This window comes from Haliotis cracherodii, unplaced genomic scaffold (genome assembly GCF_022045235.1).
Source record: "Haliotis cracherodii isolate W230 unplaced genomic scaffold, xgHalCrac1.p SCAF_13, whole genome shotgun sequence".
Taxonomy (NCBI): Eukaryota; Metazoa; Mollusca; class Gastropoda; order Lepetellida; family Haliotidae; genus Haliotis; species Haliotis cracherodii.
This window is the reverse complement of record NW_027266268.1, coordinates 37,593,485-37,616,086: the sequence shown is the minus strand read 5'-3', so window position 1 is coordinate 37,616,086 and position 22,602 is coordinate 37,593,485. Positions and strand designations below refer to the sequence as shown.

The following is a 22,602-nucleotide window of genomic DNA, read 5'->3' as shown; positions in this document are numbered from 1 at the left end:
CAAAACATTTCACATTGAAATTCGACCTTAGAAGAGGGCACCTGTCTTACCATTTGCAGCAAATGATTGTGTGGGGAAAGAACAAGAGCAAGGACAAGAAACAAACATTTCTCAAGACTACTCCCTTCCTTTCTTAATAAATAATGATCGAATCCAATTTTGACATGACCTGTTGTTGCAAATAAGACAGGTAACCTCGGAGGAGCTGATGTTTATTGTTATTGATGGAACAACAGTTATGTAGATTAATCGCCTCAGGCGATTGCCGTGTTTTGACAGGCATGTTGATACTTCAACATCAAAGTATTCAGCCATGGAAATCTGTTTACAGCTGTTACAAACATTCCTATTGTTCACTATGAAGCTATCAAGCTTCTCCAGCCACGAGTCCTTGTATGATACGAGATAGTAATCTATCCCGCAACTGTCGGTTGAGAGTCATGCAAGCGCGACTTCTCTCTTGCCACAGTCTTTCAGACTGGAGATTTAGGGCCTGCAAAGCATTGGCTCTTGAAAAGGCATTTTATTGGTGATTTGTGAAAAGTAGTGGTTTCCTAACAGATCTCTGAAGTGGTGCTACGAATGAGTGGTTTTGTGACCTTCATTTTTCCACTTCATTAAGAATCAATGTATGGTCGGAGGAGCAAAGAGTTCAGGGAGTTTGTTTCGGGTAAACATGGCGGGAAGCCACAGCATGGAAGTCTCTGAGGATACGAACTTCATTATTCAGTATTTTGCCAGATGTATATTCTTGTCAACTTATTGATCATACATAGTGAAATGTTTTCATGATTTGCTCTAAAAGATACATGGTCACAATGGCCTTCGATTTGTGAATTCCTGAATCTGTTGACATCCGTGGAAACCCTTGTAGAGCCAGGTTAGAATAGGTCCCCAGCACCCTGTGGGAGCCTGGTTAGAATAGGTCCCCAGCACTCAGTGGGGGCCAGGTTAGAATAGGTCCCCAGCACTCAGTAGGAGCCAGTTTAGAGTAGGTCCCCAGCACCCTGTGTGGAGCCAGTTTAGAATAGGTTCCCAGCACCCTGTGTGGAGCCAGTTTAGAATAGGTCCCCAACACCCTGTGTGGAGCCAGTTTAGAACGGGTCCCCAACCCCCTGTGTGGAGCCAAGTAAGAATAGGTCCCCTGCACCCTGTGTGGAGCCAGGTTAGAATAGGTCCGAAGCACCCTGTGTGGAGCCAAGTTAGAATAGGTTCCCAGCACTCTGTGTGGAGCCAGTTTAGAATAGGTCCCCAGCACCTTGTGTGGAGCCAGGTTAGAATAGGTCCCCGGCACCTTGTGTGGAACCAGGTTAGAATAGGTCCCCAGCACCCTGTGTGGAGCCAGTTTAGAGTAGGTCCCCAGCACTCAGTGGGAGCCAGGTTAGAACAGGTCCCCTGCACCCTGTGTGGAGCCAGGTTAAAATAGGTCCCCAACACTCAGTGGGAGCCAGGTTAGAATAGGTTCCCAGCACCCTGGGTGGAGCCAGGTTAGAATAGGTCCCAGCACCCTGTGTGTAGCCAGTTAAGAACGGGTCCCCAACCCCCTGTGTGGAGCCAAGTTAGAATAGGTCCCCTGCACCCTGTGTGGAGCCAAGTTAGAATAGGCCCCCAGCACCCTGTGTGGAGCCAGTTTAGAATAGGTCCCCAGCACCTTGTGTGGAGCCAGGTTAGAATAGGTTCCCAGCACTCTGTGTGGAGCCAGGTTAGAATAGGTCCCTGGCACCTTGTGTTGAGCCAGGCTAGAATAGGTCCCCAGCACCCTGTGTGGAGCCAGGTTAGAAAAGGTCCCAGCACCCTGTGTGTAACCAGTTTAGAATAGGTCCCAAGCATTCAGTGGGAGCCAGGTTAGAATAGGTCCCCAGCAGTCTGTGGGAGCCCGGTTAGAAAAGGTCCCCAGCACCCTGTGTGGAGCCAGGCTAGAATAAGTCCCCAGCACCCTGTGTGGAGCCAGGCTAGAATAAGTCCCCAGCACCCTGTGTGTAGCCAGGCTAGAATAGGTCCCCAGCACCCTGTGTGTAGCCAGGTTAGAATAGATCCCCAGCACCCTGTGTGGAGCCAGGCTAGAATAGGTCCTTAGCACCCTGTGTGGAGCCAGGCTAGAATAAGTCCCCAGCACCCTGTGTGGAGCCAGGTTAGAATAGGTCCCCAGCACCCTGTGTGTAGCCAGGTTAGAATAGGTCCCCAGCACCCTGTGTGTAGCCAGGTTAGAATAGGTCCCCAGCACCCTGTGTGTAGCCAGGCTAGAATAGGTCCCCAGCACCCTGTGTGTAGCCAGGTTAGAATAGATCCCCAGCACCCTGTGTGGAGCCAGGCTAGAATAGGTCCTTAGCACCCTGTGTGGAGCCAGGCTAGAATAAGTCCCCAGCACCCTGTGTGGAGCCAGGTTAGAATAGGTCCCCAGCACCCTGTGTGTAGCCAGGTTAGAATAGGTACCCAGCACCCTGTGTGTAGCCAGGTTAGAATAGGTCCCCAGCACCCTGTGTGGAGCCAGGCTAGAATAAGTCCCCAGCACCCTGTGTGTAGCCAGGTTAGAATAAGTCCCCAGCACCCTGTGTGGAGCCAGGTTACAATAGGTCCCCAGCACCCTGTGTGGAGCCAGGCTAGAATAAGTCCCCAGCACCCTGTGTGTAGCCAGGCTAGAATAAGTCCCCAGCACCCTGTGTGGAGCCAGGTTAGAATAGGTCCCCAGCACCCTGTGTGTAGCCAGGTTACAATAGGTCCCCAGCACCCTGTGTGGAGCCAGGCTAGAATAGGTCCCCAGCACCCTGTGTGGAGCCAGGCTAGAATAAGTTCCCAGCACCCTGTGTGGAGCCAGGTTAGAATAAGTCCCCAGCACCCTGTGTGTAGCCAGGTTAGAATAGGTCCCCAGCACCCTGTTTGTTGTAAGTGACTTGGTTGACTTAGTTGACTCCGTGTCATTGTACCCTGACTGTTGGATGTTACTAAGTATATCGACCATCGGTTTGTCAGGCCTGAAGTTGATTATTTGCAGGACTTTGTGTTACAGCTGGAAAATGTCTGGCAAGGACAACAAACAAACATGTCACCTCTTATGGTGACCTGCTTAGTAACCTTGACATTAAGGTATATTTATCAGAACCACATTCAACCTTTATTGGTTTGGCCTTGTTATGAATCAATTAAGATGAAATGTGTTCATTTTCAGATCTGAGTCGAAGTTTGGATTTTGAACCAGGAAGGGGTCACTTCTTTCGCAAGATCTTCAGTAAGTACAACAATTTACCCATAATGCATTGCAGTGTTTAGTGTTTGTACTGTGATGACCACATGGTGCTAGAACGGTGACTTGCATGACACTGTTGTCTGAGAGTTACAATCAAAGTCTTTGATATACTGGAGAAACGTTTTTTGTGCTAAACCAGGTATAAGAAATCCCGAATGTCAACAGAAATACAATGATGTCATCAAGCAATTCAAGTCATATAGCACATATTGCAGTCACATGGCACATATTGAAGTCACATGGCACATATTGAAGTCACATGGCACATATTGAAGTCATATGGCACATATTGAAGTCACATGGCACATATTGAAGTCACATGGCACATATTGAAGTCACATGGCACATATTGAAGTCATATGGCACATATTGAAGTCACATGGCACATATTGAAGTCACATGACACATTGGCACATATTGAAGTCACATGGCACATATTGGCACATATTGAAGTCACATGGCACATATTGAAGTCACATGGCACATATTGAAGTCACATGGCACATATTGAATTCTTTGGTAGAACCACTTTTGTTTAAAGATTGATCTTTCAACACTTTTAGGAAAGGGAAGAGTTTGTCACATCAGTGTCTGTACCATGTGGTTGTCAACACTTTATATTGTCTAGTGGTAGAGCGTCTGCCCCGGCCGCGCCATACCAAAAGACGTTAAAAGATCATACTTTTTGTTACCCTGTCTGGCGCTCGGCATTAAGGGGCTAAAACAAGGACTGGTCGGCTCGGAGTCAGTATACTGTGTCTGAGTGGGGTATTCATGTTAAACTGCGGCATGGTATCTCAGTGGGCTAGCACTATAAATCGGCATCAGTCCGGACTAGTACAAGCAGCCACACACACACACACACACACACACACACACACACACACACACACACACACACACACACACACACACACACACACACACACACACACACACACACACACACACACACACACACACACACACACACACACACACACACACACACACGTACATGCACGTCGCTATATAAGTGCAATAATCTTGGACGCGATGTTAAACCCCATTTCATCTCATCTATTATATTGTCTTGTTGAAAGGTAAGTTCTTTGAATGGGATTACCACCATGCACATCAGCTTGCCATTGCTTCCCCGGACTAGTACCTCAACAGGTGGTGATGAGATTCCACGCAGAATCTGCCCCGGGAAAATATTTCCAATGTGTCACAACTTTTCACCAACTGATGTATCCCCTCTTGTGTCTCATCAGTGCAGATTTCTGTCATGACCCTCGTCTATAAATTAACTTTTTTGCTCCTGAAAAGAAGTAAAAGAAAACACAACTTTCTCCCGATTTTATCACGTGACTACAGTTGTCATGGCTGTTAACAAATTGGTTGTTCTTTTACTTCTTTTGAGTAGTATGTATACTGTCATTTGGTATATTAGTATCAAAATAATGTATTTTTAATTAAATATTTTAATATAGTTATGACTCCAGAGACTATTTTCATTTTCAGCAACTTAAAGAATCTAGACTTGCCAAACTTTTATAGACTTCTTTGGCATTTTTCTTATATTTATTGTTGCAAGGTCTTTATTAGACTTGCACAAGTCTCTAAGGCAATTATTATTCAGTAAGTCATAATATCTAGATTATATAAACAATAAGAACAAGTTGAACAAGAGAATGTACAGTCCACACGTCTAGACTTGCCTATATGGGAGGATAGAATTATGACACATCCATGGACTTATCTTTCAGTACAGCCTTGGAGCAAGGCTAGGTCTGTGTGACAGACTCCATCTTGCACATGGTTGTTCATCATCATCACAGGAGTGCTCTGACCATCGTCTCATAGGCACACTTTCAGTGTTTTATATGTGTGTGAGATTCTTACCAGGATAGGTTATTCTTTAAAAGTCCAACATCTTTAATCGCGCTTGAAAATCTTGAAAAAGCTACATGTGTTTGTTAAGTCTTGATGGTTCTGGTTATTATTTTATAGTGGTGAAGTATATGGAATTTGAACCACAAATAACTTCTGTACTAGAATGTGGAATTACGGTTGGATATTTCCTATTAATCTCATTTCAATCTACTCTTGAAAGAAAATACTTTTTGGAGTGAAAATACTCGTCTTGCTTGACAACAGTGTAAGGATCTATACCGAAACGTTGCCTTTACAGTATTAAAGAAGTTGTTATCCATAAATTGTGTCTACTTTGAAAAGTAGGCAGTTTATATGAATAACAGTACCATGAATAAGAAGTTGCCTGATGACCTTGAATGACTACTGCACAGTCTGTAAATGCCTGTAGTGTATCCGATGCCATACAGCCCCTGTGACACTAGATAGCCATCATGAGAATATATGTGAATGTCAAGTGGGGGCCAGTTTCCATATTCATAGCAATATGCAGCCAGCTGTGTGGCTAGAGATAGGCGCTAGTGCCGTCAAGCTTACAGATGTCCAACAATATTACAATCAAAATTCCATATCTTTCTTATGTTTTGAGCGTTTAGTGATGTGGTATTGAGTTTATGTAACTGATTGACGATTGTCATGTTTCATATAGTCGCAATATTTACTGTCTTCAGTGGACATTAGGGAATATGAAATGTATTGATATTGCAAGAAATGCAATAAAGTTTATGTTTTGAGATGGAATTATTTCTTGAAAACACATTAGGATGTTTGGAGATAAGGGTGTTTTTGTGCAGATGTTTGCACAATAGACTATTAGGATACGTTTTATTACATGTATGTCCAGAAGATTGCTATTTATGAAGTGATACAAGTAGTTTGTTACATCAAAGCTGAACATTTCTCAAACAGACAGAGTAATTATAGAAGACAAATGTCTTACCTGATAATGTCATGCTCTTGGATGTTGAGTGATCATATATATAATTTGTATTCATTTTGTTGTCAGGTTTCTGTAGGAAGCGGGGTTAGAATAGTATAACGATTAGTCAAGTTTTGAGATCGCCACTACAGTGGTACATGTCTTAGGGAGAGTGACATTAGGGCTGATAAAACACACAGACAAGCAAAACACACAGACAAGCAAAACACTGCGTGCGTGTGTGCGTGCGTGCGTGCGCGAGGTATTCTCTTTAAACATGTGACCAGTGGCACCTCAGGTGGTGTTATGACCTCATCAGGTACTGATATAACCATGGATGTATCAAAAAGTTTTGATCCCGGTGAGAAGTTTTTAAAAATGTTTTTTACTGCCATATTTTCATGTTTTTATTTGACTACCCCATCAGAAAGTGCATGTGCACACTTTGTTTCATTACAAGTTTAGCACAAGGTTGAAGAAGAACATTTAAAATAAATGTTACCTGGGTTTAATATCTGCCAACGAAATCTGTACAAATCGGGAATAAAATGGTTTTTTTAAAGGAGAGATTTTCTCTTTTTGAGCATGAAAAAATTCAGAAAGACCAGACTGACTAGAACTGACAGAAAAAAGTATGTTTTTGAGGTTTAATTTTCCTCTTTTATCAAACACTGACACTATAAATTAAACAAAACATTCAGTAAGCAAAACATTAAGACAAATTATATCTAGTTTTACAGAAGACTATATTTAGGAACAAGTTGTCTCACTTTCATGGAGGTGATTGAATTTTATTGAAATTATTTGTTGTATTCAAAATTTTGGAGCATGTATGGTATTGGTTCTAATACACAAGGGTAATTAAGTGTTTAGGCTGTGCAAGAATTATTTTGTGTTCAATTTCCATGCTAAGGTGGTATTCGGCTAAAAATCAATTTTATTACGAAGCAGCTCATGTGAACTTGCCTTGTCAATTACCAAGTAAGTTTTGATTGCTTTTCGTAATGGAATTCCTCAACTTTTAGACTGTGAGATTTGTGGAAATGTTCCCTTTGCTTTTCCATATGTATTGTGACCTTGGGTGAGGTTGTTCTCTGGATGTCCCTGAAGCTGCCCGTGGAGGCTGGGGATGGAGAAAAGGTTTCGGGATGTTTGCATATTCAGATATTTTTAATGAGAGAAATGTAACCTGACGACCACATTGGTTGATTTCTGATAAATATTGCATGTTGGACATCTTGGACATCTTGAATTACTTTGGGCTTGCGAGAACTGAATGTTACAGTCCTATGATGTGATTGATGGACAGCTAGTGCTGTGGTGTAAGGGCGGAGTCTACTACTACCAGGGTAGCAGATCCCCTGTCACCCTCCCTACCCGGGTACTCGCTGCAGGTCTCAAGCTGATACAAAATGGGCAATTTGGAATGTTTTTACTGGAGCCTTGGCAAAAATTATTTAGATGCATGTTTAGAATGAACTGAGAATGCATACACTGAAGTTGACTGAAGCTTTATCTTTACTCAAACATAGATATGTCTGAAGGAATGGGTGCATGATTTTAAGTCAGAAAGAAATGGAAACATTACCCACTTGGCATAACCATGGAGTTTTATTGTTATTATCATTAAACAGTTTATCACGTGACTAACCATGGGTCCGGGTGGTACTGTGTGGATACCCGTTTCTATTCAGGACCCACTTGACCCAAGTACCCGAGTTTCCGGGCCCAGCTGTAGTACAGTGGTCCCTCGCTACAACGCTACCAATGGGGTCCAAATAATTGGTGGGCGTTATAGACGATGAGCCGTTTAACCGAGGCCGAGGCAGGGGAGCGCACTCGGCCAATCTCAAGATCTTCGCCTTGTCTCGCACATTGCAATGATACAAGTTGTTTACCATTCATAGTGTAAAAATATATATTCATTATGTTTTCGCCGTTTGTTATTATTTACAAGCCTTAACTGTCACATTCAATGTGAATGTAGTCTACTTACATGAAAATATCGATCGATAATGGTAGTAACAGACGCTATGAGTGAAGAGCCAATCACAATTCATTACACAGGTACAGAGTGATTCAGTGGCATTGATTGGTCATGTTGCTTAAAATACGGAAAACGAGAGTTTTGACCAGCACTACGCGCATTCATACACATTCATGCAAATATAGATGCACATTCAAGCCAGATTAATTGGTTTGATACGGTTACTTGATCCGAATCAAAAGAAATGGCCGCCGTGTTGTGACAGCAACTACATGTGAGTTGACAGTGTCGCCTCAAATTGGATTGCCCACTATTTAAGAAAATAAACTTCGCATGTGGTTCCCTTTTATTGCATGCGTGCACTTCTAAGATCAAAGGATGTATAGTGTGAAAAGTTAACTAGTAGAACAATCATATTTCCGGGACTTGTCGCGGATGTTTTGCAAACAGATTTTTAGAACTCCATTCAGCGATAAACGGTTGATTATGCAATGAGAAGCGTTATGTGCAAATGAACAACGAACAACAATACAATCACGGCTGTGTAAAACTCTCAGTATTAAAAGTGTTCATAAATTTTGGGAGCCATGCGATACCGCGCGTAGTAACCGAGGTAGTGCTTTATCGAAGAGCCCAATAGCGAGGGATCACTGTAGTATCTTTCATATCTCCTTCTTGATGATGGGGGAACGCATTGTCCACTTGGCCCAAGTACCCGAGTTCCCCGTCCCAGCCGTGGTATCTTTCATATCTTCTTCTTGATGATGGGGGAACGCATTGTCCACTTGGCCCAAGTACCCGAGTTCCCCGTCCCAGCCGTGGTATCTTTCATATCTTCTTCTTGATGATGGGGGAACGCATTGTCCACTTGGACCAAGTACCCGAGTTCCCCGTCCCAGCCGTGGTATCTTTCATATCTTCTTCTTGATGATGGGGGAATGTATTGTCCACTTGACCCAAGTACCCGAGTTCCCGCCACAGCCCTGGTAGTATCTTTCATATCTCCTTCTTGATGATGGGGGAACGCATTGTCCACTTGACCCAAGTATCCGAGTTCCCCGTCCCAGCCATGGTATCTTTCATATCTCCTTCTTGATGATGGGGGAATGCATTGTCCCTTTGACCCAAGTACCCGAGTTCCAGCCACAGCCCTGGTAGTATCTTTCATATCTTCTTGATGATGGGGGAACGCATTGTCCACTTGACCCAAGTACCCCAGTTCCCCGTCCCAGCCCTTGTAGTATCTTTCATATCTCCTTCTTGATGATCGGAGAACGCATTGTCCCCTTGACCCAAGTACCCGAGTTCCCCACCCAGCCCTAGTAGTATCTTTCATATCTTCTTGATGATGGGGGAACGCATTGTCCACTTGACCCAAGTACCCCAGTTCCCCGTCCCAGCCCTTGTATTATCTTTCATATCTCCTTCTTGATGATCGGAGAACGCATTGTCCCCTTGACCTAAGTACCCGAGTTCCCCGTCCCAGCCCTTGTAGTATCTTTCATATCTCCTTCTTGATGATGGGGGAAAGCATTGTCCACTTGGCCCAAGTACCCGAGTTCCCCGCCCAGGCCTGGTAATATCTTTCATATCTCCTTCTTGATGATGGGGGAACGCATTGTCCACTTGACCCAAGTACCCGAGTTCCCGCCACGGCCCTGGTAGTATCTTTCATATCTCCTTCTTGATGATGGGGAAACGCATTGTCCACTTGACCCAAGTACCCCAGTTCCCCACCACAGCCCTGGTAGTATCTTTCATATCTCCTTCTTGATGATCGGAGAACGCATTGTCCACTTGGCCCAAGTACCCGAGTTCCCCGTCCCAGCCGTGGTATCTTTCATATCTTCTTCTTGATGATCGGAGAACGCATTGTCCACTTGGCCCAAGTACCCGAGTTCCCCGTCCCAGCCGTGGTATCTTTCATATCTCCTTCTTGATGATCGGAGAACGCATTGTCCCCTTGGCCCAAGTACCCGAGTTCCCCGTCCCAGCCGTGGTATCTTTCATATCTCCTTCTTGATGATCGGAGAATGTATTGTCCCCTTGGCCCAAGTACCCGAGTTCCCCGTCCCAGCCGTGGTATCTTTCATATCTCCTTCTTGATGATCGGAGAATGTATTGTCCCCTTGGCCCAAGTACCCGAGTTCCCCGTCCCAGCCGTGGTATCTTTCATATCTTCTTCTTGATGATGTGGGAACGCATTGTCCCCTTGGCCCAAGTACCCGAGTTCCCCGTCCCAGCCGTGGTATCTTTCATATCTCCTTCTTGATGATCGGAGAACGCATTGTCCCCTTGGCCCAAGTACCCGAGTTCCCCGTCCCAGCCCTTGTAGTATCTTTCATATCTCCTTCTTGATGATCGGAGAACGCATTGTCCCCTTGGCCCAAGTACCCGAGTTCCCCGTCCCAGCCGTGGTATCTTTCATATCTCCTTCTTGATGATCGGAGAATGTATTGTCCCCTTGGCCCAAGTACCCGAGTTCCCCGTCCCAGCCCTTGTAGTATCTTTCATATCTCCTTCTTGATGATGGGGGAATGCATTGTCCCCTTGGCCCAAGTACCCGAGTTCCCCGCCACAGCCCTGGTAGTATCTTTCATAGCTCCTTCTTGATGATGGGGGAACGCATTGTCCACTTTGCCCAAGTACCCGAGTTCCCCACCCAGCCCTGGTAGTATCTTTCATATCTCCTTCTTGATGATCGGAGAACGCATTGTCCACTTGGCCCAAGTACCCGAGTTCCCCACCCAGCCGTAGTAGTATCTTTCATATTTCCTTCTTGATGATGGGGGAATGCATTGTCCACTTGGCCATGGAGCTTCACCTTGCCTGATAGTTAATGTTGGTTATATGAATGTTTCAGATACCAATTACCTTGGTTGATGCACATTGTGAGTAGGAGAGTGAGTGAGTGAGTGAATTTGGTTTTACGACGCTTTTAGCAATATTCCAGCAATATCACGGCAGGGGACACCAGAAATGGGCTTCACACATTGTACCCATGTCGGGATTCGAACCCGGGTCTTTGGCGGGACGAGCGAACGCTTTAAACACTAGGCTACCCGACTGCCCCGTTAGTAGGAGAAGAGATGACACTTAAAAACTGAGTGTAGTTTGTGTGTGTGGTTTGCATGCTGGAAGCTCTTTGTACACATACAGTCTGACACTGCACATTCCCTGGGCAGGTTGGGATGCCGGTAATTACGACTGTTTATTCCATCCCTGTGTGAAAGTCATTGCCATTTACATGGAACATTTTACAGGTTGGAAAAAATGGTTGTCAAAAACAAAAAAAATTCATCGACTCAGTGAAAGTAATGTTAGTAAAGGAAAGTTGCCTGCACCGCATCCCACCTGTACTCCGTCCCAACTGTACTCCATCCCAACTGTTGGGGCCATCGCATGTCTTCACTACTGAATATTCAATGGGTGAGATGGTTTTCGACAAGTCCACAGTATTACCAGTAGATTGGTATTGAACATCTCTCAGTGAGAATGTTTCCCTAAGCACTGCTGTGGTTGGGGATATTCAGTTTCCTCAGCAATCAAGTGTGCGTTGCTGTCTATACATGTGCCCTGTGAATGAATTCCTATTGATTTGAGGCGAACGTTTATGAAAAAAATAAATTCCTGCTTGCATCCTTGATTCAGCTTGAGAATATTTTTATCTTGTTTTTTTTTGGTGTTTGCTTTTTTGGGCCATTGAAGTGTATAAGTGATTTCTGCTTGTAGAACAATGTAAATATTTGATGATATCTGATTCATTTGATTGGATGAGATCAGAAGATTGGCTTTATGGATAACAGAATTGTGGTGTGTGATGTCAGGCTGTTTTTCAGCAGCTGGTGAGGGGAGAACGGCAACATTAGGAATGATATGTACATGATGAATTGTGTTGACAGGGTATGTTAAAACAGAGCATATAGTACACAGCTTTCTTAGTATTGAATATGTCTGATGATCTGTGACAGTCCTGGGATCTGTAATGGTCTGGGACAGTCCTGGGATCTCATGTTCTGTAACAGTTTAAGGATCTCTGATGGTCTGTAACAGTCCGAGGATCTCTGGTGGTCTGCAACAGTCCAAGGTTCTGTGGTGGTCTGCAACAGTCCAAGGATCTCAGATGGTCTGTAACAGTCCAAGGATCTCTGATGGTCAGTCCAAGGATCTCTGATGGTCTGTGACAGTCCAAGGATCTCTGATGGTCAGTCCAAGGATCTCTGATGGTCTGTGACAGTCCGAGGATCTGTGGTGGTCCTTCACAGTCCAAGGATCTGTTATGATTTGTAACAGTTCAAGGATATCTGATGGTCTGTGACAGTCCAAGGATCTATGATGGTCTATAACAGTACAAGGATCTCTGATGGTCTGTGACAGTCCAAGGATCTCTGATGGTCAGTCCAAGGATCTCTGATGGTCTGTGACAGTCCGAGGATCTGTGGTGGTCCTTCACAGTCCAAGGATCTGTTATGATTTGTAACAGTTCAAGGATATCTGATGGTCTGTGACAGTCCAAGGATCTATGATGGTCTATAACAGTACAAGGATCTCTGATGGTGTGTGACAGTTCCAGGATCTATGATGTTCTGTGACAGTCCAAGGATCTATGATGGTCCGTGACAGTTCCAGGATCTATGATGTTCTGTAAACAGTCCACAGATCTCTGATGATCTGTGACAGTCCAAGGATCTCTGATGGTCTGTGACAGTTCCAGGATCTCTGATGGTCTGTAAACAGTCCACGGATCTCTGATGATCTGTGACAGTCTAAGGATCTCTGGTTATCTGCAACAGTCCAAGGTTCTGTGATGGTCTGTAACAGTCCAAGGATCTGTGATGGTTTGTCACAGTCCGCAGATCTCTGATGATCTGTGACAGTCCAAGGATCTCTGATTATCTGCAACAGTCCAAGGATCTGTGATGGTCTGTAACAGTCCAAGGATCTGTGATGATTTGTAACAGTCCCAGGATCTCTGATGGACTGTAAAAGTCCAAAGATCTGTGATGGTCTGTGACTGTCAAAGGATCTGTGATCATCTGTGACAGTTCAAGGATCTCTGATGGTATATAATGTATCATAACATACTGCCTCCTTGATATATAATATGTCATAACATACTCCATGGCTGATGACTAGTCCCACAGACTTTGCAGATGTAATTCATTTTCTAGTTTGTTCCAAGATAGATTGTACAGGGTTTTGAGCCCTTGAAAATAAATATCAACATTTTTAGAGAAATTCTGTTAAATAGATACCTTCGTTGGTTTAAAAACAACTTGACAAATGAGGATTGAATTTCTGTACTTAAAGGAAAATAGTATGACAAAAAAGTAGATTGTTTTCTGACAAAGTTTCAGCTTTAAATATTGATTGGTCCAAGTCATAGTGTTGCATCGCTCTCTTACCATCATCCACGCTCACCATCCTTGATACTGTTCATCATTGTGGTAATAGCTGCTTGTCCATGAGAGCATCACTCTAGATGAAGTAAGCTTCTCTTCCAAGTAACAGATTTCAGTCTAATCTCTGTTGCGTGTACAAATAAAAGAGACACGATTCCTACACATATCACGATGAACTGCGGCTGTGATATACGACTGATATGCAATTTTGTGCTTTTGAAATTTGGAATGACTGTTGTAGAGGCCGAGGATCAGTTATATTCGAGCATCAATGAGTCATGTTGCGGATGAAATTATCGGATATCGACCTGGGATGCCTATTATGTTTTTGATGTCTGGGTGATCAAGGCTTGACCGTGGCTTAGTCAACATGCTCAATGAATGAATTTCTGCGGAAATTCATGAAATGGCATCCAAGTTATGTTGGTGTCATTGTGACTTTTGAGAATCAACAAATGAGGATAATTAAAGGGCTTGGCCGTGGGACCTGAAAGTTTGGTGAATTAAGCCGTTTGCTCGTGAATCAATGGAACGCTGTGAGTGCCACGGTGCTGTTGCAGTAGTCGCTGGTACAGTCTCTGGCAGAGTGCCAGGGGGTGTATAGAGGTGTGGGAGGCAGGGAGAAGAGCTGTACCCAGTAATCTGCATATCTGAGCTGTTCTGGGGGAGGAGATCCTCCATGTCGGAGATAGTAGTCCTGTGCAGCCTGGAGTCGGACACTCTCAGACAAGACATCCGTGGTAACTAACATTCAAGTTGTGCTTGTATCATCGGACATTACTTCAAAGAAGTTGTTATTGAAGAAAAGTTGTCATTATTTTCAGTGAGCAGTTGATAGGTGCTTGATACTCCTGTAAGAGACAGACACTGAGAGCTGGTAGTTTCTGTGGGAGTTATGAGGACTATGACTTGGTGGTGGTTTTGTCCTTAAAGTTTTTGTCAGGCCGATGTCTGCAACAGGTTGATGGAGAATAGGAGTCAGATGTCTGTGTCAAGACTCTGAGATGTGCACAGAGAAATATCAATATGTCATATTTGACAAAGTGAATAATTTATTTGAAAATTATTTTCTGAATGTGACCTATGTATTCTCTGACTCGTGAATGGCCTCTATTTAGCAACAGTTGTGTTTGGAGCAAGACAAAAAAGGACTGTGTCTGTCTGCAGTGCAGGGCTGTCTGTAGTGTGTTACTCTCTGTAGGACAATATCAGAGAATACTCTCAATATAGGACAGAAGTTTCTGTGCCAAACAACTCACTTAGCACTATTGGAGAATACACTATTTAAAGAATTGGACAATCGTCTGCACTGAAGTACTCTCTCTTCTGTCGAATGATACACTGTTTAAACTATAGGACAAAATTGCCTTCAATGTAGAACTCTCTCAGCACTATGGGAGAATACGCTGTTTAATGTATAGGACAGTTGTCTGCACTGAAGGACTCCCTCAGGACTGTTCTGTCGGACGATACACTGTTTAAACTATAGGACAAAATTGTCTTCTATGTAGAACTCTGTCAGCACTATGGGAGAATACGCTGTTTAATGTATAGGACAGAACTGTCTGCACTGAAGGACTCTCAGCACTGTTCTGTCAGACAATAGAGAGTTTCAAGTACTGTACGCTGTTCAAACTAAAGGACAGAACTGAAGGACTCTATCAGCGCTAGGTGGAGAATAAGCTGTTTAAAGTTTAGGACAATTGTCTTCACTGAAGTACTCTCTCAGGACTGTTCTGTCGAACGATTTGCTGTTTAAATTAAAGGACAGAACTGAAGGACTCTATCAGCACTAATCAGCTAAAGTATAGGACAATTCTCTCAGACTATCGGACAATACGCTGTTGAAACTATAGGACAGAAGTGTCTGCCCTGTAGGATTCTCTCAGCACTGTTCTGTCGGACAATACGCTGTTTGAAGTATAGGACAACTGTCTGCCACATGTAGCTATGGATGAGATGATGTTGATGTTGCGGTCGCTGATGATGCAGTGACTGTCTGTGTTAGCACAGTTTTGTCTTTCTCCTGCGGCTGTGACAAAGATACTGCTGATGTTGGCGCCGTTGATGACGGTGTTGATGTTCATAACACATGTGATGTAGCAAACTAGGAGTGGGAAACGTGGTTTAGAGGATCAACTAGACTGGTTACAGTCTCCTAACAGATATTGTAATGAAGAAGTGAAAACAATCTTTCAGGAGGACCACCAAAGAATGTTAATCTTTTGTAGGTGTAGAGACTTGTAGCAAGTCTAGAGCTGATTACGTCAGTGAATTACCAAATTGTTCGGAGTTCAGCAGTCTGGTGACTTGGACAGTCTATGTGGTTACACACATCAATGAGAATCAGGCAGTCTTGAATTTCAAATTCTGCTGATGAAAACTACCTGACTATTCCCCATGCAGAAAAATGTTTATTCAGCGATTATGTAGCTGTGATCAGTTTGTGATCAGCTATATGACAACTGGATCGTTTCTGATCATTTTCATGCCTGCATTGAGAAGACTATTTTCTGCATTGATATTCCTAGAGGCTTATGTCCTAACTAGTTGCTGATGAAAGATAGCCAAGTGTCCATAAGCCACTTCCTCTGGAATATAATGAAAGATTGTGTAACGTCTAATACCCTATAATGCATTTTAATGTGATAATTTTAGGCTGGATTGTGGAATTTTCGAATATAAATCAGATTGGAAGAGCATTGATGTGAGCAATACGTGCAGACCTCATGTGATGGGGAAATATTTGTAAATCTTCAAAGTGGATAGTTTTCAGAGATGTTTCTTTAGGGTAAATCCATCAGGATCGACAAGGGAGCGGATGTGAAATAGAAGTATTGATGTGTCGGAGACAAAACTATTTCAGTGAGACAAAAGTTGTATCGAGAAAATTCCTCTCCTCTTCTAGGATTCAGTGCACCGTGAAATGTCCATTTTGTAAAGAAAGACTAAAAATCTGGAAGCAATTTTCACAGCTTGAAACGTGTTTGACTATGCTTCAGTGTATTAAAGAGTTCATGGGACGGTGAATTTATCACTTTTGATCAACACAATAAATTTTGCCGAGTGTTGTTGCGGATGTTAGGGAATTCATCCATCAAACATAACTGCCTTGTTGCTACTTAAAGTGAACACTATTGCATTGTAATCCTTTTTTAATGAAATTTCCAGCGAAAATCTAAAATTCTGTAACGGGTCCTGATGGAGAGTGTAGCGTAAAAAAATCTAGATGCAGATCGGGATGAGCTGGGTACCACTGTGGATATCTCCAAGACATCGTATTGTTGGGAGTTAGGCAGTGTGACAGTTTGGTTATTGATAGTCGCTGTTTTGAAAGTGATATACATTTGCTGTACAGTTCAGGGATATGAGGGTAGACTGGTTCAGCAGTGCTTGGACACCTTCTTTGTGTTACTGAAGGCCTTCGAAGTCTTGTGATGGTTTTGTGATGAAGAATCTATCCAAGTTTATGAAGTATATATTCGAAGTGGATGTAAAATTAAACCTGATGCCTATGGTGTATTGGCATTAATATTTCCGTAACCTGAGGAACTGACTCAATATTTGAGGATACAATCATCATCAAGACACCACGTGCTGAGGAAAAGAACACCTGCGACATTGGAGGGTGATGAGAATATATGGAACATTAAGTCATTTCCAGCAGATTCCAGTTTGTCATTTGGCATCCACTTGCTGGTTAGCAGATGTGCCTGTGACTTTCAAGTTTTAATGAATTAATTTTATGGTTTTCTTGTTTAATTTATTCTTGTTACACACAAATCGAGAGTGCCTGATGCTGGAGATTTGAAAGTAAGCCACTTGAGACGACTATTGAAACGGTAAAGTCATGCTGTGATGGTGTGATTTGGATGGATTATTATATAGCGACTGTTGAAGACGCCCCGTTAATGAAGTCGCTGATCGTTCCTCCCAGAAACACCATGGCGATGTCAATGACACACTGCATCACTGCAGGATATGTTTAGAAGCAGGGTATTTCATTCCTGTATTTGAGGAGGCACAGATTGGACTTTTCACCTTGACTATCTAGGAGTGGAAGAGTCTGATGCATCAAGAACAACACATCAATGGAATGCATGGTGCAGACGGCTGGATGGGGTAGGAGGAATTCATACTTGGACATTCAGGTCCAGAAACTGATTTTCTCAGAAACTGAGGTTTAGAAAATGAGATATATTGTTATGTCCCGTGGTATTAGTTTGTGGAGGTGGTTTGGAGGATCCTGACTTGGATTTGAACATAGACTGTTCTGGACTGTGGCATGTCATTCTAAGATGAGTATATTCGGATGTCGTATTGGAATATATACAAACGAGAGGATTTAGATGTTTAAATGATGGAACTGGAATGTTTTGAATCTATTTTCAATATTGAAATCATGTATCTACTGTGAAAATGTTGCGACTGTGAAATATATTTCTGGAACGATATTGTGTTACATGACACTTGAGTTTAGGGAGTGTGTTGAATGGGGTCACGACACCAGGGTCTCCTTGACAATAGCGATGGAGTTTTGGAGCAGCCTTTGTCCATCTGATGCTGTAGTGGAATAATTGATGACAGAGTTCTACAATACGAGGATGCAATGTTAAAATATACAAAGAGCTGTTAGTGCAATAATGGAATAAGCTCATGTGATGAGTGGGTACTATCTGGTACAGTCCTCTGGAAGAGGGGATTATCTGGGCTTCCACTTGGAAGGTGTTCAACTGGCACTGGCGGAGATATGATCCGTATCATCTGCCAGGTAGCAGACACACTACAACTGTTGCACAAGGTAACAACGTCTTCACCTCCATCACTGGGCTATAACACTCGTAACATCACACGCAGCCCATTGTGTCGACTTGGAGGTTTACATCTGGTGGGCTTATGTACTTATAGACATTCAGAGTGAAGGACATTATGTTGAATATAAGGACATTGGATAGTTGGAGCTTGAGAATTGTGTTGAGACATATTGTTACCAATTGATTTGCTATACAAGGAGAAAAACAAGATTTGGATGAGAAACAGCTGTTGTGTCAGTGGAACCTGTTTTCCTGGGGGAAATTACTCTGTCATATTTCTGAGATTTTGTGGCAGCATAGATCAGGTCAGAAGAATATTCATTTCAGAAGTGAAAGATCGGGTTAATTTACTGAGTTTGTTTGAATCAGTCACGATGGAATAACGAACTCTAATTCCGACCAATAGTGTTTTTTCTGACAAAGAGAGAGCAACGATTATTTTGTCTCAGAAGTGGATTGTTAATGGATATGGGACATTTATATGTAACTGTGGCAGCAGAAGCGGGAAGATGATTTGTAGACATTGCAATCTAAATTATCAGAGGCCATTGTCACTTTACACTGAGCGGCTGACTAGACTGGAGAAAAATTTAATAATTCATAAAATATAAGGGCAGTAGTTTGACTCAGGTGACCAATGCACAACAAGGTACACATGCCGTGAACCCAGAATGCATCATTGTGGTCTGAATGAGGAAGTTGAATCAAGTCCAGATATCTATGTTTGTGAAGGAAGTATTTGACATGGAGGTGTTTGAGAAACAAGGTGGCCGTGTGAGAGAAGATTATTATGGAAGGCAGTGGATGCAAGCCATCACCAGTAGCTGAATGGATCTGTTATCTCTGATTTGAGGATCCTCAGTGTGGATATAAATCAGGATGATCATCATACGATTCTTCAGATCCCTCTTGGGGAAATCAGGTGAGTCGCCATCCAACAGGAAGCTGTCGCTGTATGGGAATTGTTGAATGGATAGGCTTTCTTTTACAGGTTGCCTAGATGCTTGAACATCATACTTGTTGTTGTGATACTTGTGGGTGATATGCTGATTGTGGATATATTTGTGATATACTGATTGTTAATATACTTGTGGATGGTATATTGATTGTTGATATACTTATGTGTGATATACTGATTGTGGCTATACTTGTGGGTGATATACTGATTATTGATATACTTGTGGGTGGTATGCTGATTATTGATATACTTTTGGGTGGTATACTGATTGTTGATATACTTTTGAGTGGTATACTGATTGTTTATATAGTTGTGGGTGGTAAACTGATTGTTGATATACTTGTGGGTGGTATACTGATTGTTGATATACTTGTGGGTGGTATGCTGATTGTTTATATACTTGTGGGTGGTATACTGATTGTTGATATACTTGTGGGTGGTAAACTGATTGTTGATATACTTGTGGGTGGTATACTGATTGTTGATATACTTTTGAGTGGTATACTGATTGTTTATATAGTTGTGGGTGGTAAACTGATTGTTGATATACTTGTGGGTGGTATACTGATTGTTGATATACTTGTGGGTGGTATGCTGATTGTTGATATACTTGTTGGTATGTACTGATTGTGTCTATGATGTACTCATTTTGCATATATTTGGCAATAATATACATTGTAGCTTAACATTGTTAATGTAAGTTTTATCATAGTGTCTTTCTGGATGACTTTAAAGACAAAAGTACATATATTAAATTATTCATGAAATATCTAATTATGTTGTCTACAATAATCAAATATATTCGATTCACAAGGTAAGATTCTGGTTACTATTAAACATGGTACTTGGTTTACAAGCTGGATATATATTAATACATATTAATTGTAATTGATTATCTACAATTATTTGTAAGATTGATTAAGATTGTTAAACAATTTCCAAAAGTAGCCTTTTTCTTCGAGTTGGCTGTGGTTTATAAAGCTGTTTGAAGCATGCCTTTTGATGATATTCACGAAAACCGATACCGCTTCACAAGCTGTATATAAACACGTGTACTTGACATTTCAGCAGTTTTTCCTTTAAATGCCTTTACAAATAGGCTATGGCCTCCCCAGCAGGTGGCGAGGAAATTGTCAATAGTATAGATTGACATATCACGTGGCCCGGCTCACGCTGGAGGTAGCACCACCGACACAACTTTCTGCAGCCTCATGTTTGGGACTCAGTGGTTTTAAATAATAACGTCAAGTTTGCACGATAATCGTGTACAGTTCTACATGAGTTGAAATTGGAGGCGTGGCAATTACCGGCTGTGTTATGAAGGATCGTTGACTGACTTGTGTGAACTCTGACCTCTGAACTGAGAGGTCATGATCAGTCTTATCACTTTTATTGTAACCATGATTTAATATACTCAACACTAACTCAAAAATAAAATCCAGTATTGTCAATTTTAGGTTGTAATGTAATAGCCATGTTTTTAATATCAAAGTTACTAAATGCATAATTGTCAATACCAGAATGTCAAACATCGATAAAAATTAAATATTTAGTCAACTTGTCTTTGTGATGTCAATATAAAGCAAAACCCTTAAAAATGGCAAATTTCTACTAGTCCCTATGATTCCTGAGCTATTGGGCCGTTTGGCAAGGACTACAGGACTAGTGCCAATTCCTAATGTTGTCGAACACCTTGCCTAGATTCGGTCTTTCAAACAAGACATAATAAGTGTATATCATACCGACAGAGAGAGTGAGTTAAAATTTCACCATTATTTCAGTCATACAGCGACGCATGCCATCTTCATCTTGACGAAAGCATGATGTCCTGTATGTGGGCAGCACATGACGTTCTGTATGTAGGCAGCACATGACCTACTGTATGTGGGCAGCACATGACCTACTGTATGTAGGCAGCACATGACCTCCTGTATGTAGGCAGCACATGACCTGTATGTAGGCAGCACATGACCTCCTGTATGTAGGCAGCACATGACCTCCTGTATGTAGGCAGCACATGACGTCCTGTATGTAGGCAGCACATGACCTGTATGTAGGCAGCACATGACCTCCTGTATGTAGGCAGCACATGACCTGTATGTAGGCAGCACATGACCTGTATGTAGGCAGCACATGACCTGTATGTAGGCAGCACATGACCTGTATGTAGGCAGCCCATGACCTCCTGTATGTAGGCAGCACATGACCTGTATGTAGGCAGCACATGACGTCCTGTATGTAGGCAGCACATGACCTCCTGTATGTAGGCAGCACATGACCTACTGTATGTGGGCAGCACATGACCTCCTGTATGTAGGCAGCACATGACGTCCTGTATGTAGGCAGCACATGACCTGTATGTAGGCAGCACATGACCTCCTGTATGTAGGCAGCACATGACCTACTGTATGTAGGCAGCACATGACCTACTGTATGTAGGCAGCACATGACGTCCTGTATGTAGGCAGCACATGACCTACTGTATGTGGGCAGCACATGACCTCCTGTATGTAGGCAGCACATGACCTACTGTATGTAGGCAGCACATGACCTCCTGTATGTGGGCAGCACATGACATCCTGTATGTAGGCAGCACATGACCTACTGTATGTAGGCAGCACATGACCTCCTGTATGTAGGCAGCACATGACCTCCTGTATGTAGGCAGCACATGACCTCCTGTATGTAGGCAGCACATGACCTGTATGTAGGCAGCACATGACCTACTGTATGTAGGCAGCACATGACCTACTGTATATAGGCAGCACATGACCTCCTGTATATAGGCAGCACATGACCTCCTGTATGTAGGCAGCACATGACCTCCTGTATGTAGGCAGCACATGACCTCCTGTATGTAGGCAGCACATGACCTACTGTATGTAGGCAGCACATGACCTACTGTATATAGGCAGCACATGACCTCTTGTATATAGGCAGCACATGACCTCCTGTATATAGGCAGCACATGACCTCCTGTATGTAGGCAGCACATGACCTCCTGTATGTAGGCAGCACATGACCTGTATGTAGGCAGCACATGACCTCCTGTATGTAGGCAGCACATGACCTGTATGTAGGCAGCACATGACCTACTGTATGTGGGCAGCACATGACCTGTATGTAGGCAGCACATGACCTCCTGTATGTAGGCAGCACATGACCTCCTGTATGTAGGCAGCACATGACCTCCTGTATGTAGGCAGTACACGGAACATGTTGGTCCTTTAACAGTTCACTCAGTCACGGAAACAAAACTCTGCCCAAACATTAAATGTCACTGAATTTTAATAAATTATTGAATAATTCAGAACATTTTAGCTGCATGATGAATTGTACATGCTTCAGTGTTTACAGCGATTAC

General features: G+C 42.8%; 1 protein-coding gene across 1 annotated transcript in view; it reads left to right on the top strand.

Annotated features, from left to right (window-relative positions):
* Positions 1–22,602, top strand: part of LOC139459899 (ras GTPase-activating protein nGAP-like) — a 288,254-nt gene that overhangs the window by 121,440 nt on the left and 144,212 nt on the right. Inside the window, exon 5 of the mRNA XM_071241619.1 lies at positions 3,167–3,226. Coding sequence (XP_071097720.1) covers positions 3,167–3,226 — 60 coding nt within the window. The remainder of the gene's footprint in view (positions 1–3,166; positions 3,227–22,602) is intronic.